Raw genomic sequence first — 24,257 nt, 5'->3', positions numbered from 1 at the left:
TTGTGCACTTGAAACCCGATACATTTTGATGGGCAATTTACATGTCGACAGGGCTGTTTTGACATGTGGGCCTTAAAGTGATATTAAAGTCTTGTTAAAAAAAAAAATAATAAACATTAGTTATACTTACCTACTCTGTGCAGTGGTTTTGCACAGAGCAGCCCAGATCATCCTCTTCTTGGGTCTTCTGCAGGTGCTCCTGGCCCCTCCCTCCTGCTGAGTGTCCCCAGAGCAAGCGGCTTCCTATGGGGGCACCCAACAGGTGCGCGCCCGAGCAGTGGCTGTGTTTGTCCATTCACACACAAACCTGCGGCTCGGCCCTGCCCCTCTCCCGATTGGCTCACTGGCTGTGATTGACAGCAGCTCCCACTGCTGCCTTAGCCAATCACAATGCTGCACACAGAAGGTTTTTTTACCTGCAACTTTAGCCTTTAGTTTCACTTTAAAAGCTCTCACTGTGGGTAAACCAGCCTTGATATAAACATTTTGGCTGTCATTGCTGAACTCTCTTCCTTGTTATAATGGGTCAGTTTCTCTGGTCAGTGACAGTCTAATGTGGGTAGATCTAATTACAGAATTCCCTCAGCTTGTTGCACATGGACTTATGATTCAGTCTAGTAAATGAACATGTGTTGCATCGTAGTTTTATTTTGTATACAATTTGATATCTAAGTATTTGGTGTGTTAAACATCTCAGGGTTTGCCCAAAACTGTTCATCAAGGAGAAATACAGCCAAAGCTCTTCTGGTTGTACTCCTGGGAATCACAGCAGTGCAGTTCATTCTGCACTCCAGTGACCCATTTTCAGTTGACAGAAGTCTGTCAGCAGACATAACAGAGCCAGTCCAGGCTCTGAAAAGATCCCAACCATAGGGTCAGGATCTATCCAGAGGCCTGGACCAGCAGCTGGCTCAGCCTCTCGGTAATCTGCTGAGAGCCTTAGACAGCCGCTCCCACCCCCTCCACAACTCAGCGTTCCAGCGAGCACTGGAGGGGCAGAGCAAAGAGCTGGAGACTGGCAGTCACAGCTTTCTGCTCATGGAACACTGAGAACTAAACGATCAGTGGTCTCTGAACGCTTAGTCTTAGAGCCAGCAGGGGACCAATGCTGTATTCACCTAGGGGAGTATACAGATTTTTTTTTGTTAAATCATACTTCTCTTTTAAGGAGATTAGTGAATTGAGAATAAAACATAATATCTGAATGTTTGATTGAGATAAACACACACACACACAGTTCAAGGTACTTGGATTACCCTGTTTTGTTTTTACCAATATTTACTGTAACCAGCTACTTGGGTTTACCACATAATACATTTGCAACCCTTTCAAACCAGTTCTTAAGTCTGATAAAAATAAGCAGTGGTATCACATATTTCATGCAAACATCGCACATTAGTGTATACCTATAGTGGGCATCACATTTTCCAGGGATGTCACCCTTTAATCTGTTCTACACCAGAACCCTAATAGGAGTGAAGTAGTCCTGGACTGACTCCACAATCACTGAGTGTAACTCACATCTATAAAAGACCTACAAAAGAGAATGATATATTCTCCACAACCACACCACCCAAGGTCACAGATTCCTTTTTGTTTCTAGGAACCTTCAAATGTATGTTAAACCTGGGTACACACGGATCGAAATTCAAATTTTGACAGGCGCTAATTGTTAGATCGGCTTCTGACTAACGGTCCCGCTGGAAAACCTTTATTGATCAGCAGCTTGCAGCCAATGGCTGCAGCTGTTAATCAGTGTATTATGACAGTAGAGGAGTCTCCACGTGTCAGAATACAATAGCTCAACAGGGGGATTCCTGCATCCACATTGCTTGTGTGGATGCAGGAATCTGTTTTTTTCGTTCTGCCCCCTGGTTGAAAAAAATAAACTAACAGTGTGTACCTGGCTTAAGTGAACTTCATACCTTATTGTATCATTTTCTTGTTTTTGGTGCACACATGAATCAGTTTGCAAAACAGCTCTTTAGACAAAGACTTTCAAAACTGAAATGTGAACTTGTCTTACAATTTTGAGAGATGTGGATTACAAGTGCACTTTAAAATCACAAAAAATAAATAAATAATAAAAAAAAAAGCATAACAGTGAAAACATACTCTAAAGATTCAATTAGTTTCTTTGGGTCTACAGGTGGTGGGTACACAAGTTCTTCGATATGCTTCCGGTTACAGTTGGCATACGCAGTTGATACGTGTATGAAAACTTCCAGTTTCTTCATTCGTTGTGCTAAGTGTAATAGCTGCTGTGTTGCTATAACATTTAACTGCATGGCATCTCTGCAAAAAAAAAAAAAAAATTATGGAGAAGGACATCAGTAAATACAATAAGGCAAAGCAAACTATATATTACAAAACCGAAGTCATAATACATAGTTACATACTTGATAAGGTTGAATAAAGGCATCAGTTCAACCTGTGTGGATGTCTTCGTGTTAAAAATTATATACCATATTCCTGTACAATGTGTTCACTAAGAAGCCCATCTAAGAGTTTTTTTTAAACTTCTACTGATACCACTGACTGGGGAAAGGATTTCCACATCCTTACCGCCCTGACAGGAAAAAATCCCTATGCAGTTTAAGCCTAAACCACTTCTCCTCCAATATCTTTGGGTAGCCACAGGTCTTCTTATACTCACTGAGACTGAATAGTTTATTCCCTATGCTAGAAACACCAGTAAGATATTTGTATATTGGTATCATATCTCCTCTCAAGCGTCTCTCATACTTACATAGTTAGTCTGGCTGAAAAAAGACAAAAGTCCATCCAGTTCAACCATTAGAAAAAAAAAAAAGTTATAATCCTATACCCACAGTTGATCCAGAGGAAGGCAAAAAAAACCCCAGCAAAGCATGATCAAGTTTGCTCCTGCAAGGAAAAAAAATTCCTTCCCGATCCCCCAAGAGGCAATCGGATATTCCCTGGATCAACGTTACCTATAAATGTTAGTATCCAGTTATATTCTGTGTATCGAAGAAAGAATCCAGGTCTTTTTTAAAGCAATCCACTGAGCTGGCCAGAACCAACTCTTCAGGGTGTCTATTCCATAATTTTACTGTGAAGAAACCTTTCTGTGTTGGGAGATTAAATTTCTTTTCCTCCAGATGTAAAGAGTGCCCCCTTGTCCTCTGTGATGACCTCAGGGTGAATAGCTCTACACCAAGTTCACTATATGAACCACTGATGTATTTATACATGTAGATCATATCCCCCCTTAATCTCTTCTCAAGAGAATAAATTCAGTTCCTCTAATCTTTCCTCATAGCTGAGCTCCTCCATGCCTCTTATCAGTTTGGTTGCCCTTCTCTGTACTTTCTCCAGTTCCCCAATGTTATTTTTGTGAATTGGTGCCCAAAACTGAACTGGATATTCCAGATGAGGTCTTACTAATGATTTGTACTGGGGGAATATCTATCTCTCTCTGGAGTCTATACCTCTTTTAATACAAGAGAGGATTTTGCTCGCTTTAGAAACCGCAGCTTGGCATTGCATGCCATTAAGACGTTTAATGTTTGTAGTTGTTTCTTATAACTGAGGTCCTCCAGTATACTTATTAGTTTTGGTGCCCTTCTCTGGACTCCCTCCAGTTCCAGCACATCCTTCCTGAGGACTGGTGACCAGAACTGGACATCATACTCCAGATGTGGCCAAACCAAGGTTTTATAAAGTGGCAGGATTATAATATACAATGGACCTTTACTCCTTAAATAATTTCTTCCTGTTGTAACCTTCCCCCATTTAAAAAATCCTAAATCGGTGGGGGGTATGAATTAAGTTCTTGCCCAATTTAACATAACATTTTATGAGACAAAACAGTTACAGCCATTTGCACATCTATCTATAACATTAGCACCCAATTACTAAAATAATATAGGATATTACTAAATATTTAATGGGCCAAAATGTAAGATATTTACACAAACAAATGCAGTCCTCTAATGAGCCAAAATCTACAAGAGCAATTCAATATGCAGGTGGGTGTGATTTTATTCTTTAGTACATATCATACACAGATCTATTATTGCATCCTCTAGTACTCACCGGCATGTCATAGGATGTGATTATCATCCCTGCTTCAAGTAAATCTGTACTGAAGCCAAGTAGCCTGACATCATTGCAGAGTAAGCGCCATGATGTACCACAGCATACCTTTGTTATGCATTCTTATCCCATTAACAAGCAATGCAGAAACTTCATGTAAAAAACTATGGGCATGCTATCCCCCATACATATACACACATACATACATTATTTTAGCCTGCAGAAGTAAGCCTATTAGCCTTACAAAGAGTTGTTTTCAAAAATTCAGAGCTGACTTTCAAGTGAAGAGCAGTGACACGGTCATCAGGCAGCCTCAGTAAGTTCATTACATCATTAGCAACATCTGCATATGCAATAAGATATATATATATATATATATATATATATATATATATATATATATATATATATATACACATATATACACACACACACACACACATATATATATATATACACACACACATACACACTTTGGTCCATATATACAGTCAGGTCCATAAATATTGGGACATCGACACAATTCTAACATTTTTGGCTCTATACAGCACAATGGATTTGGAATGAAATGAACAAGATGTGCTTTAATTGCAGACTGTCAGCTTTAACTTGAGGGTATTTACTTCCAAATCAGGTGAACGGTGTAGGAATTAAAACAGTTTGCATATGTGCCTCCCGCTTGTTAAGGGACCAAAAGCAATGGGACAGAATAATAATCATAAATCAAACTTTCACTTTTTAATACTTGGTTGCAAATCCTTTGCAGTCAATTACAGCCTGAAGTCTGGAACGCATAGACATCACCAGACGCTGGGTTTCATCCCTGGTGATGCTCTGCCAGGCCTCTACTGCAACTGTCTTCAGTTCCTGCTTGTTCTTGGGGCGTTTTCCCTTCAGTTTTGTCTTCAGCAAGTGAAATGCATGCTCAATCGGATTCAGGTCAGGTGATGGACTTGGCCATTGCATAACATTCCACTTCTTTCCCTTAAAAAACTCTTTGGTTGCTTTTGCAGTATGCTTTGGGTCATTGTCCATCTGCACTGTGAAGCGGTGTCCAATGAGTTCTGAAGCATTTGGCTGAATATGAGCAGATAATATTGCCCGAAACACTTCAGAATTCATCCTGCTGCTTTTGTCAGCAGTCACATCATCAACAAACAAGCTGACAGTCTGCAGTTAAAGCACATCTTGTTTGTTTCATTTCAAATCCATTGTGGTGGTGTATAGAGCCAAAAATGTTAGAATTGTGTCGATGTCGCAATATTTATGGACCTGACAGTATTTGGTAAACACCTGAAAAAACTAAAATTGTGCCTGCGTCCAAACATATTCAAGCTATACAGTAGTTATATATAATAAATATGGGCTGAAAGTGCAGACTCTCAGGTTTAATTTGAGGGTATGTACATCCAAATTGGAGGAAGGGTTTAGGAATTACAGCACTTAAGAGTAGCCATCCCCCCTTTTTCAAGGGACTAAAAGTAACTGGACAAATTAATATAATCATAAATAAAATATTCATTTTTAATATTTTGTTAAGAATCCTTTACTGACAATGACTGCCTGAAGTCTGGAACCCATGGACATTACCAAAGACTGGGTTTCCTCCTTTCTGATGCTTTGCCAGGCTGTAACTGCAGCTGTCCTCAGTTCTTTGTTTGTGGGTCTTTCTGCCTTTAGTTTTGCCTTCAGCGAGTGAAATGCATGCTCAATTAGGTTAGATCAGGTGATTGACTCGGCTATTGCAGAATACTCCACTTCTTTTCCTTCAAAAGCTCCTGGGTTGCTTTTGCAGTGTGTTTTGGATCATTGTCCATGTGTACTGTGAAGCATCGGCCAATCAATTCTGCTGCATTTGGCTGAATCTGGGCTGACAGTATCTCTAAACACTGCAGAATTCATCCGGCTGCGTTTTTCTTCTGTCACATCATCAATAAGCACCAATGACCCAGTGCCACTAGAAGCCATGCATGCCCATGCCATCACACTGCCTCCACCATGTTTTACAGATGACGTTGTGTGCTTTGGATATGAGCTGTTCCAAGCCTTCTCCACACACTTTTTTTCCATTAAAAAAATTAATCTTAGTTTCATCTGTGCAAAGAATGCTTTTCCAGAACTGGTCTGGCTTTTTTAGATGTTTTTTGGCAAAGTCTAATCTGGCTTTTCTATTCTTCAGGCATATGAATGGTTTGCACCTTGGGGTGAACCCTCTATTTGCTTTCGTGACATCTTCTCTTGATTGACAATGATACGCCCACCTCATGAAGAGTGTCCTTCACTTGTCTGTATGTTGTGAATGGGTTTTTCTTTACCATAGAGAGGATCCAGCGATCATCCACCACTGTTGTCTTCCATGGACGTCCATGCCTTTTTATGTTGCGGAGCTCACCAGTGTGTTCTCCTTTCCTCAGAATGTATCAAACTGTTGATTTGGCCACTCCTAATGTTGCTGCTATCTCTCTGATGGATTTGTTTAGTTTTTGAAGCCTTACAATGACCTGTTTCACTTGCATGGACAGCGCCTTTGAACACATGATGTAGGTTCACAGCAATAGATTCCAAATGCAAATACCACACTTAGAATCAACTCCAGACCTTTTACCTGCTTAAGTGATGAAGAAATAATGGAGTAGCCCACACCTGGCCATGAAACACCTTTTGATTCAACTGTCCAATTACTTTCGGTCCCTTGAAAAAAGGGGGGATGGCTACTCTTAAGAGCTGTACTTTCAGCCCATTTCCATTATAGAACTATAGCTTGAATATGTGTTGGTACCGGAAAAAAACAAATTGTGCCTGTGCTCAAATATATATGGACCTACTGTATATGTGTGTATGAGTGTGTACTTCTAGCAAAATCAGCTCTCTGCTCCTTATCTCCACAAAGTTGCTCTACACCATTGCCTGTATTTTACAGTCAATTCACAAAATGTAAGCTTTGTCTACTTTGTGTAACAGTGTTAGTAAGCCCAGGACCCTGCATTCACTATATCCGGTTTTCCACAGTACACAGAGATGCAATTATTTTAGCAAATATAAACTGACAAATACCTTTTCTCATCAGCAGTATATAGCAGTCTTGTAACTTCTATCAGTTTCCAGCTGAGCACTGGTTAATCTTGTAGGAGTAGTTTGCATTCTCCTCTGACTGTTCCATGAGGCTGCATAATCCCTGACCCTCTGTCTGGACAGTACTGATTGACCCTGTGCTGATCATATGCACCCTCCCCCCCCGAAAAAAAAAACTTGAAATACACACTAAACTGAGCATGTGCAGAGTGCCCCCAAGGGCTCTGTACTATCAGCAGATGGCTCGGAGACTGTGGAAAGGACACATAACAGGACTCCTGTTAAAACCTGCAAAAAGTAGCTCTGACTATAATTATTTTTGGCAGCCAACATATAATAGAATATTTCATTAACTGTATCAAATTAATAAATGATTAGGATATTTCAACAGTGATCATTCCTCTCTAATATCTTTCCTGTCAGTCATGACATCTGCATTCTATTTTCCATTACTTGTATGTGTTGATCCTATTTATAGTATGGCATTATCCCTCAAATGATGAGATCCAAGCACTATTAATGTAGGAATGCATGTGACCCTCACAGCTATCTGGGGGCTACAAGCTAACCCATGTTACACAGTGGGAAGCGAACTGATAACTTTCAGGAAGGCGTTTTATTCAGGGCTTCACATTTTTGTGAAATGCACGGTTCATTTAGCTTGAAAAATTAACCAGAAAAACTTAAGTTTTCACTATGTGTACAAGTATACACTCAGAAATATCTGGTCACCTTTGGCATGCGCAAGAATCTTAAAATAGACCTGAACTCAACAAGTGAAGATGTGCCAAGTTCTAGGAAATATTTCTAAAGCTTTGTGTTTAAGCAGTATGCTGATAAAATGTCCCTCTTACCTGATATTCCTCATGCAAAATGTTAGTGAACTTCTTTTCAATTGTACTCGCCTATGTAAATGCAGCATTGGTGCATTGCTGCAGCTGTCCCCTGCTGCCTCTAAGAATGAGAACTGAGTGATCACATGACTGATTTCTCAGTTCTTGGTCTTTAGTGTTAGTCACTGGCTCTCTGCTCTGTCCCTCCAGAGCTCACTGAAGCACTGAGCTGTGGAGGGGGCGGGAGTGGCTGATTCAGGCTCTCAGCAGCAAACTGAGGCTGAGCAAGCTGGTGGTCAGGTCAGGATCCCTGCAGAGCCTGGACAAGCTCTGTGATGTCAGCAGACAGTGGGCTTTATCTGGGTCACAGGATTGCAGAACTAATTGCACGCCTGTGACCTACGGGAGAAGTATGGCTAAAAAAAGCTTTGTCCATATTTCTCCTTTAAAGTGGAACTAAAGCCAGCTGTGTGGTGGATGGGGGGGGGGGGGGCAGTCCTGACACAAGAAAGCAATGCCTCCGAGTCAATGACAAACAAATCTCCTGCGCTTGAGAGTAGGCTCAAAGATCACAGTAGTCTATGTTCTCATCCTGACTTTCTTTGATAACTTTCACCTTGCTGCCCTTAAAGGTCTGGGGAATTCCGGAAACACTGTAACCATAAAGCAAAACAGAGGGTGCACTGGCCTAGCACATAGCAGAGCTCCGAGGAAGAGGCAAGTTCTCAAAATGCGTTAGACAGTTGGACGTCTTGTTGTCTTGCCATGGAATGAGATGATTTGTGAACCAGATAGTGCTTTTTGAATGATGAGCTTTTGATATACTCATCATTTGTGAGTATAATACTTACCACTTTTATATAAATAAAACACGGTTTAAAGGATAATGTGCTTGGCCAGTGCACCCTCTGTTTTGCTTTATGGCATAAGAAGGCAATGCCCTTCCTCGTTAAAGATGGCTACCATAACCTAGAAACCCAGCGCAGAACAAAGCGTTATAACTCAGTAGTGAAGAAAAGGTCAGCAGCAGAAACACAGCAATCTTGGTGACTACTAGTGTTAGAATGCCAATACTGGAATTTAACTGATCATTTTGTATTTGCCATCTCTGTAAAATATTAAGAGAAAAGACGAGAATTCTTAATTCATCATGATGTAAAAGATGTTGTTATGAAGATACAACAAAGAACTCTACTGCAAGCAAACACCCTGGGAAACATCTCCTACAAGTTTGATTCCCACTCCATCCACCTTTCAAAATGCCCCCTCTACTCCTCCTTTTCATATTACGATCCTCAGCTCTCAAAATCTCCTTTCTTTACCCCTCTGATCCACCCCAAAGCTTATACCTATCACCCCTCACTTCTACCATCTCCCTACTACTGACCTCATCACATCCTGCTAATACTTTACTCAGCTGAAGACCCAAAAACCAGGACAGGAAGGCATGTGCATTCATATACATCCCGCTCCCATCTTACTTTCCTCAACTCTGGGGATATTTCCCGAAACCCTTGTCCTCCGGTATCTCACCCACACACTAGGCATCCTCCTCCTTCCGGGAATAGCCGCAATCCACTCAACTTAATCTCAATCCCCATGCTCCTAAAATCCACCTCCCTTTTTTCATGTGCATTCTGGAATGCCCGCTCTGTCTGTAATAAGCTCACCTCTGTCCATGACCTTTTTGTCTCCCGCTCCCTTAACCTACTAGCAATTACAGAAACCTGGCTTCAAACAGCAGATTCTTCTCCCGCAGCACTTTCCTATGGAGGCCTCCTCTGGACTCACTCACCCAGAGGTCGGAAAGGAGGTGGAGTTGGTTTGCTTCTATCCACTGAGCACCTTTCAAGTCCTCCCTAACCTTTCCTCTCTATCCTATTCTTTTGAGACTCACTGCATTCGGCTGTTTTCTCCCATTTCTCTGAGGATTGCAGTGATCTATCGGCCTCCTGGGCCGGTGTTGCGCCTTCTTGATGACTTCTCTACTTGGCTACCCTACTTTCTCTCCTCTGAAATACCCACTATCATTCTTGGAGATTTTAACATCCCCATTAATGTGAACAACCCAGCTACATCCCAACTCTTCAACCTAACCTCATCTTTTGCCTTAACACAATGTATACAGTCCTCCACTCACTCTGATGGGAGCACACTAGACCTTGTTTTCTTTGCATTCCCTACAACCTAACAAACACCCCCTTTCCTCTCTCTGATCACAATCTCATCACCTTTACAGTGTCCTTGTCTTCAAACACCTATCCCTCCAAGCAGCAAACAATTACCCGCAGAAACCTTCACAACTTAAACCCTGCTCCTTTCCACTCTGCAACTGACCGCCTCTATGACAGAATCTCTCCCCTGTCCTGCCCTGACCTGTCTACAACAGTTCGCTTTCATCAACACTACTCACTTGCTCCTCTAACTACACAAAGCATCAGGCCCCGACGATTACAACTGTGGCAGACTGACGACACCAGAAACATAGTCGTGCACTGGAGCGATTGTGGCGTAAAACAAATCTCACCAAGCATTCACTTTATATAAATCTGCTTTCTTAACATACAATTCCCCCCTCCATGCTGCCAAACAAGCCTACATTGTCACTCTTATTAATACCTGGTCATCCAGTCCTCGTGGCCTCTTCTCTACTTTTAATGCTCTACTTTCTCCACCCCCACCTCCACCCAGTAACTCACTCACTGCTTACGAGATTGTAAATCATTTCAAAAACAAGATTGATGCAATTCATAGGGGCATCTCCGCTACATAGACAAAGATCCCACTTAGCATACCTTGTACTAAACCTCCCTCAACACTTTCCTCTTTTGACCTTGCTACTACTGAAGAGGTCACTAAAGTTTTCTCAGAAGCCCATCTCACCACCTGCCCCCTGTCCCCTCTCAGCTACTACAGTCACCCTCTTCTTCTGTCCTATGCTCCCTCACTCACATCTTCAATCTCTCCCTCTGTAATGGTGCCTTCCCCACCCTTCTAAAGCATGCACAGATCAACCCCACCAACCTGAACAATTTAAGAACCATTTCTCCTCCCATTTACCTCTAAACTCTTAGAAAGCTTAGTCTACAACCGCCTGAGATCCTACCTCACTGGCAACAACCTTCTTGACCCTTTACAGTCTGGCTTTTGCTTACTCCACTCCACTGAAACTGCCCTACTAAAACTCACTAATGATTTACTAAGTGCTAAAACCAATGGCCACTACTCCGCACTCTTACTATTTAACCTCTCTGTGGCTTTTGATACTGTTGACCATCCCCTCCACCTCAAAAAACTCCACCTTCTGGCCTCAAAGACTCCTGGTTCTCCTCCTACCTATCGCAATGCTCCTTCAGCGTTACCTATAAAACTCTGTCTCCTTCTCCTCTCCACTTTCTCTTTCTGTAGAGGTCCCTCAAGGTTCTGTCCTTGGACCCCTTCTCTTCTCCATCTACACCTCCTCCCTTGGTCACTTGATAAAACTCCCATGGCTTTAAGTGCCATCTCTATGGTGATGACACACAAATCTATCTTTCTACTCCTCACCTCACTCCTTCAGTCTCCTCTCGCATTACTATCCTACTAATTGACATATCGGCATGGATGTCACTCCACTTCCTCAAACTAAATCTTTACAAAACGGAGCTCATACTTTTCCCTCCAGCCCATGCCCCCTCCCCTGACTTTTCCATCAAGATCAATAATATGACCATCAGTCCCTCCCCTCATGCCAGGGTACTAGGTGTAATCCTGGACTCCCATCTGTCCTTTCAGCCCCAAATCCAATCACTGTCCAAATCTTGTAGACTTTACCTCCACAACATCTCCAAGATACTCCCGCTAAGCAACTTATTCACTCTCTTGTTATCTCTCGCCTTGACTATTGTAACTCCCTCCTTATTGACCTACCTACTCGCAGGCTATCCCCTCTTCAGTCTATCATGAATGTTGCTGCCAGACTCATCCACCTTACTAACCGTTCCATATCTGCCATCCCTCTCTGCCAATCCCTCCACTGGCTTCCCATTGCCCAACAAATAAAATTCACAACAACATTAACAATAACATATAAAGCCATTTATAACTCTGACCCCAATTACATCACCAATCTTGTCTCCAAATATCACCCAAACCGTCCTCTCCACTCCTCCCACGACTTCCTGTTCTCTAGCTCCCTTGTCGCCTCCTCCCATGCTCGTCTCCAGGACTTCTACAAAGCCACCCCCATCCTCTGGAACTCTCTACCCCAATCTATCCGACTATTGCCTACTGTGCCCACTTTCAGGCGATCTCTGAAAAACTCTTTTCAGAGAAGCCTAATCCGCCTTCAGCCAATAACGGAATCTTCTATTCCTCCTATCAGTTCATCCCCCACAGTTATTACCTTTTGTACCATCAGCCCCTCCCTCTTAGATTGTAAGCTCCAAGGAGCAGGCCCTCTTGTATTGAACTGTATCGTTGCTGTATTGTCTCCCTTTATATTGTAAAGTGCTGAGCAAATTGTTGTCGCTATATAAATCCTGTATAATAATATTCTCACACAATTACGTGGTAGGAATTCTCAGTATATTCCATATGGCAACACTGCTTGGAAAAGTGTGTGTGAACCACCTCTGTGAGCAGACAGATGGAGCTGCGCAGGATGCTAAGAGGCACATCTAGCTGCAGATAAGTGTACTCTTTCAATCTTTGAAATTACAAGAGGGAGCCAGATAACTGCCTGCCATTTCTAAGCTTGAGAGCACAGTCTTATCTATATCTAGATGTGTTCCTGTGCCTATTGCAACATACTGCGCAGCTTCCAGCTGTCTGCCCTACCTTACCAGGTATTCCCACACACAGCGTCATTCCTAGCTTTGCATTTGTGAGAAATAGTTCCAGCAGAGAGGGAAAAGACCAGACATTAACTTTTACTGGACAAGCTCCTGAGAGCCGCATACTCACTGTGTCAGAAGGTGGAAGTGTTAGGTGTGAGAAAAGCTTTCCCCATTTTTTAATGCAAACAGTCTCTGACTTCAGACTGCTGGTGTAAGTGAATCAGAGCTTGTGTGCACACTTTAGTTTACATCATGGTATGAAATAATTTCTGTCGCAAATCGTTACCTAAACAGGGCTGTGGATGCTCCCCATTTGATAGCTTTGATGTTTAGTGCAGTCACATGCTACTCCATACCCAGACATATAGAATTCATGCAGCTGAAAACAGCAGTGGGGGAGCAAAGGAAATGGTAGTATATTTTGCTAGGAAGATGGGGGATAAAAGTAAACCTTTACTTTTCTCGGCATGAGCAAAGCAGTTTTGCATTAAGTTCTCTTTTGATCTAGTCATGCAAGAATCTTATACACTGTAAAAATCATCAGAAGAAATTATTCATAAATGAGCAGCACAGTGGCTAAATGGTTAGCATCTCCGCCTGGCAGTACTAGGGTCGCTGGTTCGAATCCCAGCCATGGCACCTCCTGCCTGGAGTTTGCATGTTCTCCCTGTACCTGTGTGGGTTTCCTCCGGGTACACCATCATCTTTGGAGACTTCAATATCCTTATCAATGTCAACAACCCGGCTACATCCCAACTCCTCCACTTAAGCTCTTCTTTTGCACTCACACAGTGTACACAGTCCTCCACCCACACCGACGGGAACACCCTGGACCTCGTTTTCTCCCATCTCTGCACCCTCCACAACCTCATAAACACCCTTTTCCCTCTCTCTGACCCCAACCTCATTACATTCTCCATCTCCCCGTCCTCAAACACCTCCTCCCCCCAAACGTCAAACCATTATCAGCCGTAACCTCCGCAACCTGAACCCGGCCCCTCTCCACTCTGCAGCTGACCGTCTGTACGACAGTATCCTTCCACTGTCATGTCCTGGCCACTACTGCGTATAACGACTCGCTATCAGCTGCCTTAGACTCCTTAGCACCCCTAACCACACGTAGCATTAGACCCCGACCGCTTCAACCCTGGCAGAATGACCACATTAAAAATCTTAAACGACGCAGTCGCACGCTGGAACGATTATGGCGCAAAACCAAATCCCTCCCCTTGAGCGTTCTCCCTCTACAAATCCGCCTTCCTCACCTACTCCTCCTCCCTCCACGCCGCCAAACAAGCCTACTTCGTAACCCACATCAACACCCTCTCCACCTGTCCTCGCTGGCTCTTCTCCACTTTCAACTCCCTACTCTCCCCCCCACCCCCACCCAGTACTTCACTCACCGCCCACGAGATTGCCAATCACTTCCAAAATAAGATCGACGCAATCCGTAAGGACATCGCCAATGCTCAACCTACCTCCCCACCTAGCCTCCCTCCCACTAAAACCCCATCAACTCTCCCCTTCTCTGACCTCGCAACCGCCCAACCCCCCACCACACCTAACATCCCGCACACTATAACCTCCCCAACACTCCGCTCCTTCAGCCTTGCTACCACTGAGGAGGTCACTAAGGTCTTCTCAGAAGCCCTCCTCACCACTTGCCCCCTTGACCCTGTCCCTACACAACTCCTCCGGTCACCCTCCTCCTCCATCTTACGCTCCCTCACCCACATCTTCAATCTTTCCCTCTCTATTGGCGCATTCCCCTCCCCCCTAAATCACACGCACATCACCCCCATACTCAAAAAACCCTCCCTGGACCCCACCAACCTGAACAACCTTAGACCCATCTCCCTGCTGCCATTTACTTCCAAGCTCCTTGAGCGCTTAGTCTACAATCGCCTAAGCTCCCACCTCACTGACAACAACCTCCTCGATCCACTACAGTCCCCTACAGACTTCCGTCCCCTACACTCCACCGAAACCGCCCTACTCAAAATCACTAATGACCTGCTAACCGCCAAAGCTAATGGCCACTACTCAGTCCTCTTACTCCTCGACCGTTCCGCGGCCTTCGACACAGTTCCTTAATAAACTACAATCCCTCGGCATCAGAGACTCCGCTCTCTCCTGGCTCTCCTCCTATCTATCCCAACGCTCCTTCAGCATTACCTATAACACTACCACCTCCCCCTCTCTCCCCCTCTCTGTTGGGGTCCCCCAAGGCTCTGTCCTCGGGCCCCTTCTCTTCTCCATCTACACCTCCTCCCTCGGCAACCTGATACACTCCCACGACTTCAACTATCACCTCTACGCCGATGACACACAAATTTACCTCTCCACCCCTCGCCTCACCTCTTCAGTCTCCTCCCAAATCACCCACCTACTGAACGACATATCAGACTGGATGTCTCTCCATTTCCTCAAATTGAACCTTTCCAAAACCGAGCTCCTGATTTTCCCCCCAGCCCGCGCCCCCCCCCCCCCCCCACCCTCTCCATCATGGCCAACAACGCCACCATCAGTCCCACCCCGCAAGCCAAAGTCCTAGGTGTCACTCTTGACTCAAATCTGTCCTTCCAACCTCATGTCCAATCGTTGGCAAACTCTGGCAGGCTCCACCTCCGCAACATCTCCAAAATACGTACGTTCCTAACCCCAGACACTACTAAACAATTCGTTCACTCCCTTATTATCTCACCTCTGGACTACTGCAACTCCCTTCTCACCTGCTTACCTCATCACAGACTCTCCCCGCTTCAGTCTATCCTGAACTCAGCGGCCAGACTCATCCACCTTACCAACTACTCCGCTTCTGCCACCCCCCTCTGTCATTCCCTCCACTGGCTCCCGATTGCCCAACGCATTAAATTCAAACTACTAACACGGACATACAAAGCCATTCATAACGCTGCCCCAAACTACCTCACTGACCTGATACCCAAATACCACCCAACCCATAATCTTCGCTCCTCACAAGACCTCCTACTTTCTAGCTCCCTGGTCTCCACCTCACGCCCGACTGCAGGACTTCCCCCATCCTCTGGAACTCTCTACCCCAATCCATCAGACTGTCACCTACCCTCCTCACCTTTAGGCACACCCTGAAAACTCATCTCTTCAGGGAGGCCTACCCCGCCCTCACCTAATAGCCGATCTCCTCCACCCCATCACCCACAGCCACTTCCTCCTGTACCACTATCCCCTCCCTCCTAGACTGTGAGCTCGAAAGAGCCCTTGACCCCCTCGTGTTGTTTTGTTACTGTATTGTCTCATGTTCTGTCCCCCACTATAATGTATAGCGCTGAGCAAACTTTTTGGCGCTATATAAATACTGTATAATAATAATAATACTCCGGTTTCCTCCCACACTTCAAAGACATGCTGGTAGGTTAATATGAATCCTGTCTAAATTGGCCCTTGTATATGAATGTGAGTTAGGGACCTTAGATTGTACGCCCCTTGAGGGTTAGGGACTGATGTGAATGTACAATATATATGTAAAGTGCTGCGTAAATTGACGGCGCTATATAAGTATCTAAAATAAATAAATGAAAAATGTCTGGTAGGGGCATTTTCACATTCTTTGTTGTGCTTTGAATTTAGCAAAAAAGGAGTAGTTTTGTGAATCAAATTTTACAGGGGCCTGGAAAACAAATATTAATAAATGGCGGATGTACTGTATAGTTAATGCAGGGCTGGGATTTTTGGGGGGCTTGATCACTCCAGAAGAAGAGTGGTCTTGTGCAGGCACCAGTACTTTGTATAATTTGAATCATCCTGATCTAGCAAATGTCCCCAATGCTAGGAGTTTGTTCATTAGCTTCCTCCCAGTGAGGCCAGACATATAGACATGATCTGAAGTGATGTCTCCAACAGGGCGCCATCTGAAAGCCAAGCGTTTGCCATCTCAGCTCGGTAATATTAGCTCACACACGCAAGCAAGAGATAAAGGAGGAGACTATGAAGAGATAGAGAGGCCATTAACTTTATTACTTAGCAGAATGAGCAAAATGCCAACAGACAGCAAGTAAGAGGAAAAGTAAGTTAGGAAATAAATCTGTTGAAGGTGAAACTAAAAGCTCAGCCTAATGAGAATTACAGCTTTTGCTCATTTTCAAACACCTAGCTAGTCTACAGACAGAACAGGCTAGGACTTTTTTTCTCTCATCAACCTAAAGTGGAACTAAACCCAGTGTGTAAACTTCATCTCAATTAAAAGCCAATACGACTAAGGTTTATAGCCCCTAACTTTGTAAAATTACATACTACACATGTTTATTCTGAAATGCATTTCCCTTCACTCCTTTCATAAATAGAACCTTTTCCCCTGCAATCTGGGTATCATGTGTAGATTTATGAATGGGAAAAGGTGGTAATTAACTGCAGCACACTTTTGGTAAGTTTATAGTGATATAGCAGCAATATAATACTGGGATACAGTTTGGAGTATTAGACATAGTGCGGCTATATTGCTATACAATCACCTAGGGTTTATGCTTTTAATTATCAGCTTCTTTCTTTATTTTGTACATGTTTCTCTACTCTATTTGATGAGTGTTAATGTATTGCTACACTTTTGGAAAGTTCACTGGTGTTATTTCACAGGTGTGGGTATTATTCATCCAACACCAAAATACAATTCAGGTTCTTATAGCAGGTTCTTATAGCCGCGGCGAACTGAGCCAGAAGTGGGAGCAAGTACCTGTGAAAACCAGGTACCCGCTCCCCCCCAAAAGGTGCCAAATATGGCAGTGGAGGAGGCAAATAAGCGGAGCTTCCGCTTTTGAGTGGAGCTCCGCATTAAAGAACAAAGCTGAAAGGGAAAATAGTAAGTGGAACACTTTACCCGCACAAAGCTGAAAGTATGCAGGCATTGAGATAGCGCCGCTGATCTACACTTACTGTTTACAGCGTGTCATGCTCTGTACAAGGAGAGAGAAGAGTACAATGGCTTCCATGCAAGCTATGAGGAAGGTACCAGTGTAACGGTAGCTTGATGGACCAGAGAGGCATACTGTGCATGCATGGGATTTGGAGAGATGTGGGGGATGGGCAGATGAAAATACCAGGAAATACAGAGCAGGGACTTTTCAAAAAAGATGCTGCCCTCCATTACAGAGGGCTTGATGAAGCCCATTTAATTTTGGTTTATATTTTATATTCAAATAGGGAATCATTCTTTTTGGACACATTTAAAATGTAATAATTGATGGTGATTAATTGAAATTGAAGATACAGTCATGGCCAAAAATACTGGCACCCCTGCATTTCTGTCAGCTAATGTACCACTTCACCCAGAAAACTGTACCCAAAGAATTCAGGTCCACAATTCCAGTAGAGAGGTGCAAGAAACTCATTGATGGTTACAGGAAGTGATTGATTTTGGTTATCTTTTCCAGGGGTGCCAATAATTTTGTCCAGTCCATTTTTGGAGTCTTGCATGGAATGTATCAGCTTTGGCTTTTTGTTTCTCCACTTGATTGCATCATACCAATACAAACAAAAGAAATAAACATGAGAATGCCTAAACATTTGTAATTGTAACAAATATCTGGCCAAAGTGGTGCATTATCTGACAGTTCCACTTTAAAAGTGTGTATGTATACATAGCTAAGAACACATTTTTCCCCAGTTTTGGATACAGCAAACCCCTGTCAGTTTATTCCCCTGAATCCTGGTGAGGGACATTTCTTTTTAATTCCTGTCCTGTCCCCAGGACAAATAGAGGGGGTGAATCTACCAAGCAGAGACAGACAGCCCAAATGAAAAAACTGACAGGCTTTCAAATCCTCCCCCAAGTTTTCGGGCTCACTCACACAACACTATTTTAATTTTTACAGATCTTAAAATAGCAGAGTTGTATGCTATGGATCCATTCACAATGCCTCATTTTGGTCTGTAGCATTTAACTACGTGAACCAAACCACAACTACAAAAATTTGCTTTTACAGTCTGATTTAGGCCTCCTTGCACACAGTGTTCCGTTTGTCCATTTTTCATCCATCCGCTGATGGATGAAAAACAAACATCAATGTATCGCTGTGGAAAAACTGATGTAAACGGATGATCATCGGTTTACATCTGCATCTGTCAACATTTGTCTATTGGAACAGATCAAAGCCCTATTTTAATTCTATTAGAAAAACAGAACGGATGAAAAACAAACTGATGGGCAAGCTGATGGACAGGCCGATTTGTTTTTTCTTTGGAGAAAAGAAAAAATCTTGACTGATCTGATGGAAAAAAAAAAAAAAAAAATGAACGCCCATGTAAAAAAACCTTAGATTGTATTTTATACATTCTATGAATGTAAACATTTGTTCTACCATTTACATGCATATAGTGCAAAATAACCCTGTGCCCCCACCACCTAGTGAATGCAGGGCCGACATGAATACAAAAAAAATGTGCCTATAGCTAGTATGTGTCTGTATGAGTTCATATGCAGTACAAACAATTTCTCATGTAGGACACTGGTAGCTGCAAGATCCTAAGTAAACCAATACATCTGTGTGCTGGAGGCCTTAGTTACACATACATTTTGAGATCGTGATGAAACTAGTCAATGTTCCAATATTATTAATAGTAAACAAGTACAATTGAGCTATAAGTTCCTTGAGGGTACCAAATGCTGAAATCCAATTGTTCTGGGTTTATATATAAAAAACACATTCGTAGTTTAATGAAGCTAAAAAGCATGAACATCTACAAAGAGTCATACTCACCGAAGCGATTCATTAAAGCGGACTGTGGCTGCGCAGTGGAACAAAATATCAATGCAATCTATTAACATGTCTTGGTCTTCCTTCCTCAGGTTCAGCTCTGGCTGGGTGAGTTCACTGCTCACGGCAATCAGCTTCTCTGCACATTTTGGTTGCTCTTCTCTCAATCTGTCAAACAACTTCAGGCAGAAAAGAGAACATTAATTGACTTACAGATTTCCCAACAAAAACATTTTTAATTTAGTCAAATCTTTTAGAATGTTTACAGACACAAAGAAAGCATTTATTATTTTGATAAAATGCCTCAAAGATTTCTTTGCTGCGGTTTCTGTTGATGATATTGGATTACAAACACCTATAGCTCAAGAGGAAAAAACAGCTTAGGGTGAAAACACACCAGACAGACATCTATGGGGCTCAAATGTGCAAGCACAGCCAAGGAGAGGACTTGGGGCACTGGATGTCAACACAGGAGGCTGCCAATGTTGAATCTCAGTAATCTGCATCACGTGGGGTCTGTTAGGTCAATGGAAGGAAGGGGGACTGGGGTCAAAAAGAATAGGCAAACTTTTTCTGTATTTGCACTTCTTTAAGGTTCATTTGTAAATGAAACTCCAGTTTTCTAAATGAAAAATAATATCCTCTAAAGATGTTAGCAAACTTTATAGCAAATCGTTAGCCTGCTTTTGCACTGTATATATTAATGCAGGCCTTGCCAACAATTTCTGAAACATGTTAGTGGAAGGGCCTGCCTTTAAACACATAATTAGCATCAGTGTAGTAATTAGAAAAGCATCAGGCCCAGTATCCCTCGAAAAGATAAGTCTGCCTTTCTAAACATGATACAGCCATATTTCTATTTAGCCTCAGAACCCCCCCCCCCTTCCTTGTGTCAGCAAGCCGGGGATCTTCTCCCCATACTCGCTGTCACAATTCAAAGAAAGCGTGGCTGTCCGGGGCCCCGGCCATACAGCTGAATCAATGAACTGCAAGTACCGACAGCCTTTGCAGCTCTTGGCTTGTAGTTCTCAATGAATGGAGGGAGTAAATTTGCCCCGAAGCACTGTGCACTGTTGCAAGCAATTTACATTTTCTGGCAAATTTAGAAAATCATAGTTGACTGTATACTGCAATGAGAGGTCATTCCTAATAAACATTAAAAGGAGACCATGAACCAAAAGGCAAGGGTTGTTTATCAGCCCCCCTAACCACTGGAGAGGGTGACATCACTATCCTTCTGGTGGGATGATGGGAATGCCCAGTATCCAAAACCTTACAAGAAGTTCCCCCAGCATAGTGATGGACATCTTCTAGTGAGATTTGAGATTCTCAGTGTTTGCAAAGTCACCCTCATCTTGGGCACTGCGGGAAAAAGATGGTGGTGGAAGAAGTCATTTTTTTTAAAACCATTTCCCATGGGTGTTTAAACCGTAAAATGACGTGGTGATCTGAGAAGGCAGAAAGCCAATATACTTAGATGACCGTGCACTTCAGTGAAAGGTGGGCTTTAGGCTCATGTACACTGCAGCTGATAAACTCACGTTTAGGAGCTTTTCTGCATTTTTTTCAGCAGCCCCTGAACTCTCCCTAATGTTTTCCTCTGTGTCCATGTACACTATCTCATTTACAGACAGTTGAGTTTACAGTCGTTTTTTTGAACGCATCAAACTTGCGTTCAGGAGTAGATTTTACCGGCGTTGCAAACGTCAACATTTTTTTAATTCTTAAATTTCCAGATGCTGTCCAGAGCCTTTTTTAATCATGAAAAATGCATGCAAAGCAATTTCCCGATACTCAAATGGACCTGGTACACCATACTTTGAGGTTTCGCATGAAAGAAAAACTATGCAATAATTTCTGCACAGAAATGAGCTGAAACACATCCAAACACCAAAAAAAAAGAAAAAAACCACCACACAGCTAATCTCAACAAATACTGCTCTCTCTGCTTCTGCTCTCTCAATTTCTCTCAAAATGGCTGAAAGTTAATTTTTTACTATTTTTCAGTGCATTCTGGGCATGTTGGAAGGTCTCCTGAGGTTATCTTTAAAAAATGCTTCTAAACACAAACGCACATAAACGCGGTATGCAAACGTTGCTAAACAGACATTTTGTAACCTACGTTTTCCAGCAGTCAGTTTCCATCGTTCAGAAGTGTCCCGTGTACATGGAGCCTTAAAGTGTAAGTCAGGGAAAATACACATGTGCAGGACATCTGTGCAATACATGTGCACCTCCCTGTGTTTTATCCGTTTCAGGATCCTGTATGGAAAATTGTTTATTGGCCTTCTGGAAATGCACCCTGCTCCTAAGTCCTGGTGTGGGCAGGTAACGCACAGAAATTTTGTGTACGCAGTGGTGTCAGCCCTGCCCAGTTGTCCTTTGCTACACTGCATAGGCCCACCTGCTCTTCTAATAATTCTAGGCTCCTACGTTGAGAACAAGTAGGGCTAATCAGACTCCCTGAGACAACACAGGAAGTGAACACAAGACAGCTCTAAGTTGCTGACAAGATTTTTTTTGCACTTCTTAAACAGATCGAATTAAAACTTTTGGATGGTATATGAAATAGAACAAAAAAGAAGCAACTAAGATCTTTGTTGCTAGAGTTTACATAAACTGTAAGAAAAATCTGTATAATTTACATAAGCAGAGTTTAATTTTAAGAAACTGATTATTATAACAATTACCGCACAGAAAAGTGCCCAATCCTCAAAACTATAGCCAGCCGGCACTCAAGTATAAAACTGTGCAGCACTAATGAACAAACCCAAACCTAATTATACACGTGCCATAAACACATCCAACACCAACAAATAATACTCCTATTTGTCAGATCTTCAAAACAATATGCAATATACATGTAAAATTATGTTAGGGTTTGTTCAATAGCATTGCACAGTTTTATACTTCTATTTTAAAAAAGATTAATGCAGGCCATAGACGGGCCGAAGAACAAAAAAAAACCTGCCGATTTTTGCTCCGTTGCTGGGTTAATTGGTCGGCCGTTTTGGCATATTTTTTTTTTTTATCTGTAAAGTTGGAAAAAAAAATCGGAGGGAGAAGGAAGGAAGAAAGGAAGGAAGAAAGGAAGGAAGGAGAAAGCAGGAAGGAAGGAGAAGAAGAAAGCAGGAAGGAAGGAGAAGAAGAAAGCAGGAAGGAAGGAGAAGAAGAAAGGAAGGAAGGAAGGAAGGAGAAGAAGGAAGGAAGGAAGGAGAAGAAGGAAGGAAGGAAGGAAGGAAGGAAGGAAGGAAGGAAGGAAGGAAGGAGAAGAAGGAGAAGAAGGAAGGAAGGAAGGAAGGAGAAGAGGGAAGGAAGGAAGGAAGGAAGGAAGGAGAAGAGGAAGGAAGGAAGGAAGGAGAAGAAGGAAGGAAGGAGAAGAAGGAAGGAGAAGAAGGAAGGAAGGAAGGAGAAGAAGGAAGGAAGGAGAAGAAGGAAGGAAGGAGAAGAAGGAAGGAAGGAAGGAAGGAAGGAGAAGAAGGAAGGAAGGAAGGAGAAGAAGGAAGGAAGGAAGGAGAAGAAGGAAGGAAGGAAGGAGAAGAAGGAAGGAAGGAAGGAGAAGAAGGAAGGAAGGAAGGAAGGAAGGAAGGAGAAGAAGGAAGGAAGGAGAAGAAGGAAGGAAGGAGAAGAAGGAAGGAAGGAAGGAGAAGAAGGAAGGAGAAGAAGGAGAAGAAGGAAGGAAGGAGAAGAAGGAAGGAAGGAAGGAAGGAGAAGCAGGAAGGAAGAAGGAGAAGAAGGAGAAGAAGGAAGGAGAAGAAGGAAGGAGAAGAAGGAAGGAAGGAAGGAGAAGAAGGAAGGAAGGAAGGAGAAGAAGGAAGGAAGGAAGGAAGGAGAAGAAGGAAGGAAGGAAGGAAGGAAGGAGAAGAAGGAAGGAAGGAAGGAGAAGAAGGAAGGAAGGAAGGAAGGAGAAGAAGGAAGGAAGGAAGGAGAAGAAGGAAGGAAGGAAGGAAGGAAGGAGAAGAAGGAAGGAAGGAAGGAGAAGAAGGAAGGAAGGAAGGAGAAGAAGGAAGGAGAAGAAGGAAGGAAGGAGAAGAAGGAAGGAAGGAAGGAAGGAGAAGGAAGGAGAAGAAGGAGAAGAAGGAAGGAAGGAGAAGAAGGAAGGAGAAGAAGGAAGGAGAAGGAGAAGGAGAAGAAGGAAGGAAGGAAAAGAAGAAGGAAAAGAAGAAGGAAAAGAAGAAGAAGAAGGAGAAGGAGAAGAAAGGAAGGAAGGAGAAGAAGAAGAAAGAAGGAAGGAAGGAGGAGAAGAAGAAGAAAGAAGGAAGGAAGGAGGAGAAGAAGAAGAAAGAAGGAAGGAAGGAGGAGAAGAAGAAGAAAGAAGGAAGGAAGGAGGAGAAGAAGAAAGAAGGAAGGAAGGAGGAGAAGAAGAAGGAAGGAAGGAAGGAAGGAGAAGAAGAAGGAAGGAAGGAAGGAAGGAGAAGAAGAAGGAAGGAAGGAAGGAAGGAAGGAGAAGAAGAAAGGAAGGAAGGAAGGAAGGAAGGAAGGAAGGAGAAGAAGAAAGGAAGGAAGGAGAAGAAGGAAGGAAGGAAGGAAGGAAGGAAGGAGAAGAAGGAAGGAAGGAAGGAGAAGAAGGAAGGAAGGAAGGAAGGAGAAGAAGGAAGGAAGGAAGGAGAAGAAGAAAGGAAGGAAGGAAGGAAGGAGAAGAAGGAAGGAAGGAAGGAGAAGAAGGAAGGAAGGAAGGAGAAGAAGGAAGGAGAAGAAGGAAGGAAGGAGAAGAAGGAAGGAAGGAAGGAAGGAGAAGGAAGGAGAAG

At 43.0% G+C, this 24,257-nt stretch overlaps 1 protein-coding gene across 2 annotated transcripts in view; it reads right to left on the bottom strand.

Annotated features, from left to right (window-relative positions):
- The window catches only part of FAR1 (fatty acyl-CoA reductase 1), a 179,047-nt gene that overhangs the window by 33,039 nt on the left and 121,751 nt on the right, over positions 1–24,257 (bottom strand). For both annotated transcript variants that reach the window (XM_089675845.1, XM_089675843.1), the window contains exons 3-4: positions 19,513–19,688; positions 2,116–2,295 (exon numbers count right to left, since the gene is read on the bottom strand). In XM_089675845.1, coding sequence (XP_089531971.1) covers positions 2,116–2,295; positions 19,513–19,688 — 356 coding nt within the window. The remainder of the gene's footprint in view (positions 1–2,115; positions 2,296–19,512; positions 19,689–24,257) is intronic.

The sequence above is a fragment of the Staurois parvus genome, unplaced genomic scaffold (assembly GCF_062004578.1).
Source record: "Staurois parvus isolate SC_StPar_1 unplaced genomic scaffold, SC_StPar_1.0 ptg000159l, whole genome shotgun sequence".
Classification (NCBI taxonomy): Eukaryota; Metazoa; Chordata; class Amphibia; order Anura; family Ranidae; genus Staurois; species Staurois parvus.
The sequence above is the reverse complement of the archived record's forward strand: the minus strand, read 5'-3'. Positions and strand labels throughout refer to the sequence as shown.